We start from the raw sequence: 13,166 nt of genomic DNA, 5'->3' as shown, positions 1-13,166 counted from the left end.
GCTGGGAACGGTGACGAGAGAATTATCTGGTAAAAAAACAAAAAAACATGTTTGCCTGCATTCTAGAAGCAGAGCTTGGATACGGGCTCCAGGAGATCAGCAGCAGTGCTTAGTTCTGACCTTGTCGTGGTCCAGGCGTGTGCTGAATTCAACATATGGTGCATAATTAGAGCGTTTAGGGGGACATGTTGATGACTCCCTGGGGAATAGGAGCATTCTGCGCCTTCTGCAGAGCTGACAGTACCCGAGTAGATATTAATGCCACTTCCCATCCATTTCCTCGTCTTGTCCCCTTTGAAGGACAGCCTAGATTCCGACTTGAATACCTATAGTGTAGCCTGTGTTCTGCCCATTGTCTTTTGGCTGCGGATCCAACTACAGTGCTTCCACAACAATAGAAAAATAGTGTATTTGTTGACAGAGAAAATGATTTCATTAAAAGCTTTAAGAAAAATAGGACTTTGTATTTAATTTTAAAAAGCTAATATTCCTTATTTACAGATAAGTTATTCAAGTCACTATGTACTTTTTCTTTTGACCCTTTATTTCTAAATAGAGGCACTCTGCAGTGTATTTAAAATTCCCTGTAACGTCTTACGTATTAATCCCAGGCCTACCTGCTGCAGAGGTGCTTCTGAATGCACAGCCTCCCTCAAGGTTCTTTATCTCCTAGTGAGATGCGGCACCAACTTCCCCTTCAGAGTTACGAATCTTCTTCACCATATGTAAGGAGACTGACTGATTCTAAAATCAATATTGCCCTACAAATTTGAAAACTCCTGTAAATAATTGGATATGATATGAGCCAGCATACGTTTACACGTATCCTATAACCCTCAAGATACTCAAAATGTAGCTACTTCCAAACCAAAAATAACTTCAGGTGACATTTTCGTTGCTTTTCCTTCCTGCCCAACATAAACTTGGTTTAGGAGAACGTCAGGAACCTTCCACACTGTCTCCTGGGAATTCTGTATTTCTCATGAAATTGACTCTATGAAGTCATTACCCTGTGGCAACGGTTTGACAAAACACATCCTTACTGTTCTCTGTTTATGCTATTCCTCAAATGTCTTCAGACTCCAACCATATATTGTAGTTCCTCACCCCTGAGTTGTTTGTTTCTGTGCACTCACTAATACGTAGTTCACATGAAATCAGTGAGATTGGAGCAAACTGCACCCATGATGGCAGTGGACTGCAGCCATACTTCTACTGGTGAGGAGAGGACTCTCTTCTCCTCAAAGGATCCTGCTACCCTTCACTGTCTGATGCAGACTGTGGCTGTCAGGAATGCTCCAGAACCATGCAGATGCTTGTGAGGAGAGGCTGGCCCACACTGAGGCAAGCTATGAAGTGTAAGAGCCAGTCCCTCCCAGGTAACTTAGCCAGACCCAATCCATGTGCCCTGCACGACTGTCAAATACAGGGATCTTTTTCTGATAAAGTGTTAAATGAGTCTGGGCCTCAAGCAACTTTTCTTTTATTAGGAATTGATTTCAGATTATACTTTCTTAGAAATTGTCTCCCATTCATAAAATACTGATGTAGTAACCAGAGTATCAGTTGCTCATTGTACCCCATTTTGAAAATTGACTTATAAAAAGAGAAAATTAGGGGCTGGCACTGAGGCAGAGTGGGTAAAGCCATAGCCTGAATTCTGGCATCCCATATGGGCACTGGTTCGAGTCCTGGCTTCTTCTTCCTCTTCCTCCTCCTCCTCCTCCTCTTCCTCCTCCTCTTTCTTTCTTTTTTTTTTTTTTTTTTAAACAGGCAGAGTAGACAGTGAGAGAAACAGAGAGAAAGGTCTTCCTTTGCCATTGGTTCACCCTCCAATGGCTGATCCGATGGCAGGAGCCAGGTACTTATCCTGGTCTCCCATGCGGTGCAGGGCCCAAGCACTTGGGCCATCCTCCACTGCACTCCCTGGCCACAGCAGAGAGCAGGCTGGAAGAGGGGCAACCGGGACAGAATCCGGCGCCCCGACCTGGACTAGAACCCGGGGTGCGGGCGCCGCAGACGGAGGATTAGCCTAGTGAGCCACGGCGCCAGCTTGCTTCACTTCTGATCCAGCTCTCTGCTAATGTGCCTGGGAAAGCAGCAGAAAATGGCCCCAAGTACTTGGGTCCCTTCCACTCACATGGAAGACCTGGGTAAAGCTCCTGGCTCCCGGCTTCAGCCTGGCCCAGCCCTGGTCCTGGCAGCCATTTGGGGAGTGACCTAGCAGATGGAAGAGCTCTCTGACTCTTCCTCTCTCTCTCTCTCTAACTCTGCCTTCCAAATAAATTAAATAAATCTTTTTTTTTTTAAAGTAAGGTAGCAGATACTATCCTTAGAATATAATCTGTCTAGAGTAGAAACACTACATCTTTGTTCAAAAATTTAATGCAGATGAGAAAAACTACAGGTCTTAGAAATTACAAATGATTTGTAAAGGTTATTTTGTAGTTCCTAGCCCTAGCCCGATGTGTGGCACAAGGTTGGAGCTCAATAAAAGAGAGCGGTGTTTGCTTGCAGCTCCTAGGAGCACCAGAAGAAAAAGCATGCCGGAAGTTAAAGTGAAATCGCTGTTGCTTACCTGACGGACCATGCCTGGGCAATTTTGAGCTCAGCTCTTCCTCAGGAACACTCGTGACATTTAGACAGCAGTGGACACAGTCCCCGTCACTCTCCCTCAGTCCGCACCACAGCTTTCTGATCCTGCCTGCATTACCAGTTCATCGGTCGGAGTCTACCTCTAACTTTACCTCAGGCCCAAGGGCAGGGCCTCGTCTTGTGCCTCCTAAGGGTGCTGCCATATAGTTGGAATTCAGTAAACTCATGGCCATTTTCTGAGACAAAGAACTGAAGTACAGATAGGGCCAGTGACTATTCAGCGACCAAGTCTCAGAGCCAAGGTTGCAATCCGTGTTTCCCCCCTCTCTCTGAGCCTTTAAAGGAAGCAGAATGTGGAATCTGCTTCAGAGATGCATGTAAGTTAGAGTTCAAAACCAGCTGGAAGCAGATATTGACATTGTCTCCCACACCTTTGACAACCCCATAATTCACATGATCCTAGACAGTTTGATCATTAAGTGAAGGGCTCCCTACCTAAGGCAAAACAGTAAGAAACATGAAGTTTGCCTTTGAAGTCTTCTCCCTAATGTGTGTGTGTGTGTGTATGTGTGTGTGTGTGTGTGTGTGATATCTACATGCCCCAGAGACAGTGTGTGTATGTGTGTTATACATATCTTCCTGGCAACTGTGTGTGAGAGAGGGAGGGAGAAAGGTGTCGAAAGAGATCCACGTGACCCAGAGACAGGAGTCCAGTGGATAAGTTTGAAAGGCACTAATGATGGCCCCTCAGCAAGGTCAAGTGCTGTGGAAGGTCCCTTTCATTTTGTTTTGTTTTGGCATCACTGTTTTTCATGGGTCAAAAGGAAAAGATCAGTTCCCTTCCTCCCTTTCTTCCCTCTCCTCTTAAGGCAGAGCCTGTGAGTGTACAGAGAAGGCCACTGCCCAGATTAGCTATGGTGCTGGCCTTTTGATCTCAGCAGCAGGAAGAGTTCCGGTTCCTCATAAGACAGAGCCAGTGGGTCTCTCCTCAGCTGCTTCATCAGTTGCTAGTGGTTTCTTCTTGTCTCCATAACCCCAGCCTTACAATGTGTGCAGGTGTGGGTGTGGGGACATGTGCACATGCATGCGTGCGCACACACACAACAACATCAACAAAAAAATCGACGCACTGACCATGTCAGATCTGGAAGAGATTGTGTTATTACTTGAAAAGATACAATTATTAATCATGTCATAGAAGGGATCAGGACTCAGTCAGCAGAGCAAAAATTTTAGTGCTAAACCCTGGCTTTTCTTATATTAAATGTGTCCTTATAAATAAAACCACTAACTCATTGCTCTTCCTTCTCACTTTTAAATAGATAAATATTTAATGCTTCAGGAGTGGTCTACATTTAAAGTACTTTGCAAATGAATGGTTAGAGGATTGAAAGTTCTTTAGCAACTCTCTCTCTGAAGAAACCCCCTATTAATAGGAGAGGTTGGAGGGTGGGTATAGTGGGAAGAAGCACTGTGTTCCTAAAGTTGTACTTAATGAAATGCTTGAAGTTTATATTCCTTAAAAAAGAAACCTCCTTTTTAAGAATTTCCACTACATCAGAGGCAACTCAACAGGCATACTGTTGTGAGAAACAATTAGTGGTTCTTGTTTTGCCACTGTGGCATAAGCTATGATGGCCTTACTAAAAGGCTTTGCTACCTTCATTTCAGGCCACAATGTTCACACTGTCAACTGGATTATCTGCAACAAATCTTAAGTCTCTGTCCCAGGAAGTCACAGCTTTCATGCACACAGCTGGGTGGGCCTTCCATGTTATACTTGGATTCAGAGCACAAGGTCCAGAGCACCTGTTGGCCTGGGAGAAGGGAGCTTATTACCAACTGTTTTCTTTTTAGTCAAATAAACAAGTTTCAGTGCATAATTGTGGTGTTTCCAGGCTCTTAACTAACTATCTGTTGTGTAGGTGTGAAGTGTTCATTAGCTCTCATTATCTTAGATGAGTGAAATTATTTTACAGTTCCATGATAGAAGAATAGCATAGTAGAGATGAAGGCAGCCTCCAGATTAGCCCAAGTTCAAATTCAGGCTCCACCACTGACTCCATCAAGTGACCTCAACCATCAGTATTGGGCCTCTCGCCTGATAAATAGGGTTAATAATGGTTAAGACCTTATAGGAGAAGCATGAGTAGTAAATGAGCCAATGCATGGGAACTGTTAACTGCCATTCTTGGTATATGGTAAGTATTCAATAGATGTTAACTATTATTATGGTTCTAATTATTTTATTACCACTGCCACAAAAATGTATTTTCTTACGTTTTCTAAAGCCCCAGGTTAGTGCACATAATGATTGTTCAGAGATTTCCTCCTGTTCACACCCAAGAGAACTCATTTTGAAGATTTATTTTTTTCATAATGCCTCTTCCTCAAACCCTCTGGCTTCGCATCACCTAGACCATAAATATTTGTCAGAGCCAGGATGATTATTAATCAAACGGAGCCTACAGACAATACTGGGGATTTGTTGTAATTGTTGTTTAAAGAGCTCTCCGCACTGCTCTGGCTTATAAAAATGCCTAAGAGTTAAAAATGAACTCAATTTGAATGAAATCCCCAGCTCTTGCAACTTTATGTCCAGCAGTCTTATAGTTTGTGAAGAGAAAGTTTGTCAGATGATCAAGGGTTTTCAAAAAGGAATCTCGTTTACATTGATTTTTTTTTTTAAGTCAGGCTGTGTAATCTGTGCCTGTTTTCACTTGTTCTTATAAATTGGGAAGAACTTCAAAGCCAGACAACATTTTGAAGTGCTTTTGCCCTAACTTTCTGGAACGGTGTACCTAAAGAAATGGTCTTTTGTTACGAGAGAGGCTTAGCCCTTCTCTTTCAAAGAAAGCCATCATTTCTCTAAATAAACTCTACTGGTCTGATGCGCTTTTCTTTACTTGAAACACATTTTCTCCCTCCTGCCCAAGCTGGGTATTTGCAGCAGAGTGATCATGGTTTCTCTTTGTTCTCCCTGTCTGATGTGCCTTTGATAGCGGATGGTTTCTCGCTCTCTGGGAGCAAATCCGGATGACCTGAAGGACCCAATTAAGATTAGTATTCCACGCTATGTTCTCTGCGGGCAAGGCAAGGACGAGCACTTCGAGTTTGAGGTCAAGGTACGTGTCCGTTCTTGTACTCTTGGGGAAGAATGTGGAGTTCGAGGCTGCACATTGCTTTGTGTGTCTTTTGTAAAAGGAGACGAAGCTCATGCGGCTCTCTTGTTCTTTAAGATGCTGGCCGTGGCCTCCTCTAAGCCAGCCTGTGAGACTCCAGAGTGTAGTTTTCCCATGGAGGGTAGTGGTAGCCAGGCAGTCGGTCACTCCTGGATGGAGGGTCCCCGCCTGTCGGGATTTCAGCACCTGGGAAATCCTAGTTGTGGGCAGACCAGGATAGTTGGTCACCCTCCATACAGGCCTAAGCTCAATTTTCTAATCTATAGAAGAGGGAATAACAATGTTTATGTTACAAATATATTGATGCACATCAAGCATTGTGTCCAGCGGCTGATCTATATAACAAAGAATAAGTAATAGCTGTGGCTATTGTTACTACTACTGCTGTTTCATTTTTGTTGTTTCTATTATTAACCAGGAAGCTTTCCGAATCTGTTTCAGGTATGATTTGATTGAAACAGCTTTTCAGGGAGAGATGTGCCTGTTTCCTTACATCATGCTTTCTGAAATAATGACTTCATCTTATTTCTAATTTATTTCCTTTGACTCATACCACTTCATTAACTGTTCCTGGCCATCATCGCTGCCTTAAAGAATTAATAAGTCGCTTCCTCATTGTCAAGGGTAGGCCAGGGTGTGTTGATGTAAGAGGTCCCTTATGATCACCTCCATGGGGATGTGGAAGGGTGTTCTTGGGGTGGCTTTGTACAAATCAACACCACACCAGGAATCCAAATGTGGGGTGACCCTAAGCCTTTCAATTTCCATCAGCCTCAGCTTCCCCGTTGGTAAAATACAAAAATTGGACAATACCAGTGGTCTCCAAATTTTATTTTACCTGAGAAGCTCCTTATTGTTAAAATAAGCATACACACACACACACCACCCTCCCTACCCCCCCAGGGGGGGGACACCTGGGCATTAATTAATATATTTGAGGTTATTTTGTTGTGTAGACACGATGGTGACATTGTTTTTAGCTTTTCTCATCATACTCTGATTTCTTCTTCAAATATTCATTCTACCATGTCCTTGGTCCATTACTTTTTTTTTTTAAAGATTTATTTATTTACTTGAAAGAGTTACACTGAGAAGGAGAGGCAGAGAGAGGGAGAGGGAGAGGGAGAGGGAGAGAGAGAGAGAGAGAGGAGGGAGAGAGAAAGAGAGGAACTCCATCTGCTGGTTCATTCCCCAACTGGCTGCAATGGCTGGAGCTGCACCCATCTGAAACCAGGAGCCAGGAGCTTCCTCCAGGTCTCCCATGCGGATACAGTGGCCCAAGGACTTGGGCCATCTTGTACTGCTTTCCCAGGCCATAGCAGAGAGCTGAATTGGAAGAGGAGCTACTGGGATTTGAACCAGCGCCCATATGGGATGCTGGCACTGCAGGTGGCAGCCTTACCCACTATACCACAGTGCCAGCCCCGTTACTTTCCATTAACCTGACCTACTGCTTAATTCCTTTTCATTTGCTCATCACCTTTCTAAGTGGTTTCTGTAGAATTCTATTCGTACATGTAGGTAATGTTATATAGATACATAAATACATTTTCTGGAGGTACATTTGTGTTATTTACATATTTTTAATTAGGGATAATTAATTAGCTGGTAAGCTCAGAATTATGAATCTACCAAGAAACCACAGCCATGAAGGACATGCAATGATTTTAGTTGGAACATAGATTTATTTTACTTTAACAGATAAATGCACTCATAAAACACAACTATTAAATTGATTTCATGTTGAAAACTTGCATAAAGAAAATACTTAATTTTTTTAACTGGGTTGATTTAAATAAAAATCACAAGCAACTAATAACCCAGGTGGTGTGGTGATATGGCCAAGATTGTAAAGATGCTACTGTCAAAGAAGTCACTGAAACCAAACACAGAAAGCCACGTGGGGCCTTTCGCAATCTGGGCTTTCACACAAAACATGTAAAATCCAAATCCAGAGAGTTCTGCTTGCTTTGAACATATCAAAGCAGATTCTGGACACCTGTCATTGTCCTGTGTGCTTTCTCTGCTCGTCTGAGGTGCTACAATCATGAGCTGAGGAACGGGCTGCAAGCGGGAGCCTGGAGAACTCAGAGGGCTCCATTCAAGAAGGGCTCCTGTGCCTTCACAGGTGTGCCCAGGGCCCTGTTCCCGCAGGGATACCTTTAATAGAGGTTATCAGGGCCACAGACACGTGACTACACTGTCCTCCGCCTTAACAAAGCAAGAATAGTCCTTCTCCAGGCAAGTCCTGTTAGAAGAGTTCTGAGTGTACCAGTATCCTGTCCAGTCTTGTCTAGGTAACCCCAACATGTCACCTAACCTCCCGATACAGTGAGGAAAATAAAACCCACCTCACTGGGTTGGTGTGAGACACTCTTGTGTTTATGTACATCAGTTGCTTGAGGGGCCGGCATTGTGGTACAGTGGGTAAAGCCATTGCCTGTGTCGCCGGCATCCCATGTCGGAGCACTGGTTGGAATCCCAGCTACTCTCCTTCCAGTCCAGCTCCCTGCTAATGCACCTGGGAAGGCAGCAGATGATGGCCCATGTAGTTGGGCCCTTGCCGCTCATGTGGGAGACCCGGATGAAGTTTCTGGCTCAGACCTGGCTATTGCAGTCATTTGAGAAACTGAACCATTGTGTGGAAGATCTCTCCCCCCTCCCCTTTCCATCATTCTGCCTTTTAAATAAATAAACAAATAATTTTAAAATAATTGCTTGAAATGATGCCTACCACATACGAAGTTCTGGATCAGTAAGAATAGGGAGTTTAGATCCCTTCATTGAGTGTTGATGTGTGATTTTCTCTTTATCAGAGTTGTAGTTCTTTCTTTTTGCTTGTTTGTTCCCCTTTATCATTCTAACCTGCGGCATCTATCATTTGCACATTTCATGGATAGGCCTTATTTTCTAACATAACTAATCACACCTGTGATAATATTTTGCACTTACTAAGTCCTCATGGTGAGACAGTGGCTTTAAGAAAGCTAGGATAAAAGATATTATTTTCTTCTCTTTAGTTTTAGGCCTTTTTGAAGAGAAATCTGCTATTAGCATATGTAGATTTTTATATTGTGCTTTATACTTTAGAAAAACCTCTGCTGCTTCTCTTCAAAAAGCTGTGCGTGTTTTTGGTCACCCTTCAAGGTGATCATGAAGGTCTTCTCTGGTCCTGAGTGTAGCCGGCAAGAGCTATGTTGTCTGTGAGGAGCAGGGCCTGGTCTTGACACTCTCTCGGTGCAGGACCCTGGGCACATTGTATGGCTTGCCAGTGGTCACTGCCAGCTCATTGGGGGCTCTGGTGACTTGTGTGAGCACACAAGGGCCCAGAGCCCAGAAAAGGACCACATACAAGGTGTGTCTCCCTGTGTCCTTCCTCTGCTAGCTTTCTAACCCCAGCCCCTGCCCCATCCCCCACACTTCATTCCTCCCCTTTCTCTGCTCACTTCCTTAGGTAGAATTTATCAGACATCTAAATTATTCCTTCTTCCCGGCCACTTCCATCTCATTTTATTTCATTTATTTGTCTCTAAACTGTCCTGGTCTTGTATCTGATCTTCATTTTTATATTTTAAAATTTATTTTATTTGCTGCCTGCGTTGCCCACATTCCATATGAGCACCGGTTCAAGTACAGGCTGCTCCACATCCAATCCAGCTACCTGCTCACGTGCTTGGGAAGGCAGCTGAGGAGGTTCAAGTGCTTGGGCCTCTGCAGCTACATGGGGGGCCTACAAGAAGTTCCTGGCTTCAGTGTGGCCTAGCCCCAGCCATTGTGGTCATTTGGGGATTCACCAGTGGGTGGAAGACCTCTTTCTGTCTCTCCCTCCCTCTTCTTCTGTAACTCTGCCTTTTAAATAAATTAAAATAAATGTTTTACAAATTATTTGAGGTGTAGGGACTAAAAGAGGGTGCTCACATCTTGCTAGTTTACTTCCCAAATGCCTAGGAGCCAAGAACTCAGTCTGGGTCTCCCACGTGGGTGGCAGGAACCCAAGTTCTTGAACCATCACCTGCTACCTCCCAGGGAGAGCATTAGTGAGAAGCTGGAATCAGGAGTGAAGCCAGAACTCGAACCCAGGACTCCACTATGCCATGCGGGTGTCTCAAGTGGCAGCTTAACTGCTGCTACTGTGCCAAATGCCCACACCCACTTTCATTTTAGTCTCTAATTCAGTAGCTCCACTTTGGCGCATTGCTGAAGGAGTCATGAGCCTATTCAGGGGATATTCCTAGAGGGTAAGGGGAGGTTTCAGGGGGACGGGGGCTAGACAGCAGGGATTCCCAGTGCTCTTCTTATCCCTCATGGGTCCTGAAGAGGTTCCCATCACTGGTCTTTATTTTTTTTAATATTTATTTATTTATTTGAAAGGTGGAGTTACAGAGAGAGAGAGGTAAAGGCTAGAGAGAAGTCTTCCATCCGCTGGTTCACTCCCCAAATGGCCACAACAGCCAGGACTGAGCAGGCCGAAGCCAGGAGCCAGGAGATTTATCTGGGTCTCTCACATGGATGCAGGGACCCAAGCACTTGGGCCACTTTCCACTGCTTTCCCAGGCATGTTAGCAGGGAGCTGGATCGAAAGTGGAGCAGCCGAGAATTGAACCAGCACCTATATGGAGTGCTGGCACTGCAGGTGGCTGCTTTACCTGCCATGTCACAGCACCGACTCCCATCTCTGGTCTTTAAATGAGATTAATAGAATATTTCACTAAACTAAGATATATTTAATTCAAAAGGAGATTGTGTGCTTTATGCTTTTTTTTTAGGGATTAAAAGAACCTGTTTTTCACTAAATAAGAGAATAGATCAACAGATAGGTTTTTCTTGTTTGGTCTCAGTTAATCTTTGTAATCAGCTTTGATGAGCCATATCTTACATACAGCAAAGTGCACCTGTTGTGTGTGTACAAAGGTTCTTGATACATGCAAGCCCCCACATAACCAGTGGCCCCATCAAAGTTTAGACATTCCAAGTGCTCCAGAGAGTTTCTCGTTGCCCTTTGTGGCCAGCAGTCACCTACTCTGTGCTACTGCAGATTTGTCATGTCTGTTCGCGTACATGTAGAAATAGGAGTCACACAGCATTTACCTCCTGTGCCTGGCTGCTCTCACCTAACATCGTATTTTGGAGATTTGTCCATGTAGTTGAGCATAACAATAATCGGTATCTTTTTATAGCTGAAGAGAACCCCACTCTATGGATGTATCACATTTTGGTCCCCTCTGTCTCATTGGCATCTGCTTTGATGTTCTGGCCTGGGGCTCCAGAAGGTCATCCTCTTTGTGTTGCCCCCTACCCCATGCCTTTAGTTCCTGATCCCTGAAGGACACACATCAAGTACCCCTGGGTCAGTTCTCATTTCCTTAAAGCGATCCCTCCCAGGGGCTCCCAGTGGCACATTCTTCCTGGCCACTGGCTGTGCAGAGATGCACATCCTACCATTCAGCCGCAGAGACAAGGCAGGAAGCTGCAGGTGGGCCAGTCTGGCTACTTTTCAAGACTTGGGGCTAAATATTTGCAGAATGTCACCTGCTGGTCAGCAGAATATGTCTGTGAAATACATACTTGCCCTAAACTACAGCTGTACAAATAATACTGCTAACTGGACAATAACAGTCACCTTAAAACTCCCTCTTTAGGTGCTTGTCCGTGATGGATACATGAAATCAATTACACTGCATTATGCTTGCCGTTTTCAGTTAGCTAGTACCAGAATGGGCAAGATCTCATTTTTCAATTACATTTTGGCATTGCGACAAAACACCGACCTGGGAAATCTGGGGATCCAGCTAACAGGGGCTGTCATATTCATTTGTCATAGGAATAAGCAATGTTTCCAGCATTGTTAGCATTTTAACTTACATGTCAACACTTACTATTAACTTATAATAAGCCAATATGGGGGCGTTATTTTCCATATCTTGTTTCTCAAGAGTTTTTGTTGCTGTTCAAAATTGGGAGTGACCCTCACAAGACATTAACCTCCCATCTGCTCTCTGCAATGGTGTCTGTTCTCTCCCCCAGCGATCCTCTCCCCACCCCATGCCCCAGGTTACTCCTTACAGAAGTGTCACAGCTCACAATCCTCTTGTTTTCCATCATTTTAGCGCTGCTATTCACCTGGAAGAGTTGGCTTCCCTGGGTACTCTTATGCAGCATTCACAGTGCCCGACTGGTACTATTCACCCAGGAGGGATTCCCCAGCAGCATGACACACTCAACCCTGACCACAAGGTGATTTTTTAAATAAAGATTTATTGACTTATTTGAAAGTTAGAGGGAGAGACGGACACACACACATACACACACAGAAAGAGGGAGAGAGAGAGAGATTCCATCCACTGGTTCACTCCCTGCAGGTGGTCCCAACGGTCAGTACTGGGACAGGCTGAAGCCAGGAGCTTCTTCCAGGCCTCTCTCATGGGTAACAGGAGCCCAAGCACTTGGGCCATGTTCTGCTGCTTTCCCAGGCCATTAGTAGGAAGCTGGATTGCAAGTGGAGCAGCTGAGACACGTACCGGCACCCACATGGGATGCTGGCATCACAGGCGGCAGCTGACCCGCTGCACCACAGTGCCGGCCTCCACACGGTGTTCTTATGGGCATAGTGTGTGCAGAGCTTCAGGGATGATGCAGTGACTCTGTGCCCTTTGTAAACAGCCTCACACAGGCTGCCCGACCCCCATCCTACACATCCAGATTCAGTTGTCCATTAGCTACCTTGCCCGTCCCTTCTCCCCACCTGCGGCTGGCTGGCTGGCTCTTGGTCTGCCGTGAGAGTAGAGGCCACTCAGACTTCTTGACTGTGTGTGATCCCAAGAAAACTGGTCCCTCCCTTCCATCCCACCAGTGTCCAGTGTCATGTGCACGCCTCCCCACCCCATGCACATACACTGCCTTGGCTCTGAGCCATCTCTAGCCTCCCTGGGCTAGTTTTGTTCTGGGGGTTTGGGCCCCTCTTCACAGGGAGGCCCACCTGGGTGCCCGTGGTCTATCTGCCCTCCAGACGTCATTCTGAGTGCTCTCCAGTGCCTTGCTCACGGTGGTACCTGTTGTGGTCTCATCGTCTCATCTCCTCTGTGGAGCCCTCTGGCATCCTGGTCACATCCCCTCATCCTGTTCAGGAAGCAGGCCCAGATCCCTGCCTGTTCTCACACAGATGCAGGAGGTCAACCCTTGAGAGCTGTGTCACTTTGGTGCACTTGCCAACCAGAGGGAGGCAGGTCCACACACACACTTTGCCTCAAACACCGCTGTCCAAACCAAATCCTTGCCTGACTTGAATCTTCTGGTTCTTGTTTAAGATACCCTAGTAACAGTCTCCTTCTGCCCCAAAGCACTGCTTCATTTTGCTCTGTCACCCATTTAGGGGGTTGTGGAACAGAAAAG

The 13,166-nt window shown here is 45.2% G+C and overlaps 1 protein-coding gene across 4 annotated transcripts in view; it reads left to right on the top strand.

Moving 5' to 3' along the window:
• The window catches only part of KIF16B (kinesin family member 16B), a 314,749-nt gene that overhangs the window by 224,883 nt on the left and 76,700 nt on the right, over positions 1 to 13,166 (top strand). For 3 of the 4 annotated variants that reach the window (XM_008256361.5, XM_008256360.5, XM_089307343.1), the window contains one exon: positions 5,598 to 5,720. The exons of the other annotated variant lie outside the window; for it this stretch is intronic. In XM_008256361.5, coding sequence (XP_008254583.3) covers positions 5,598 to 5,720 — 123 coding nt within the window. The remainder of the gene's footprint in view (positions 1 to 5,597; positions 5,721 to 13,166) is intronic. 4 annotated transcript variants of the gene reach the window in all.

This window comes from Oryctolagus cuniculus, chromosome 11, assembly GCF_051225735.1.
Source record: "Oryctolagus cuniculus isolate XC-2025 breed Fujian yellow rabbit chromosome 11, ASM5122573v1, whole genome shotgun sequence".
Taxonomy (NCBI): Eukaryota; Metazoa; Chordata; class Mammalia; order Lagomorpha; family Leporidae; genus Oryctolagus; species Oryctolagus cuniculus.
This window is presented reverse-complemented; position numbering and strand designations above follow the sequence as displayed.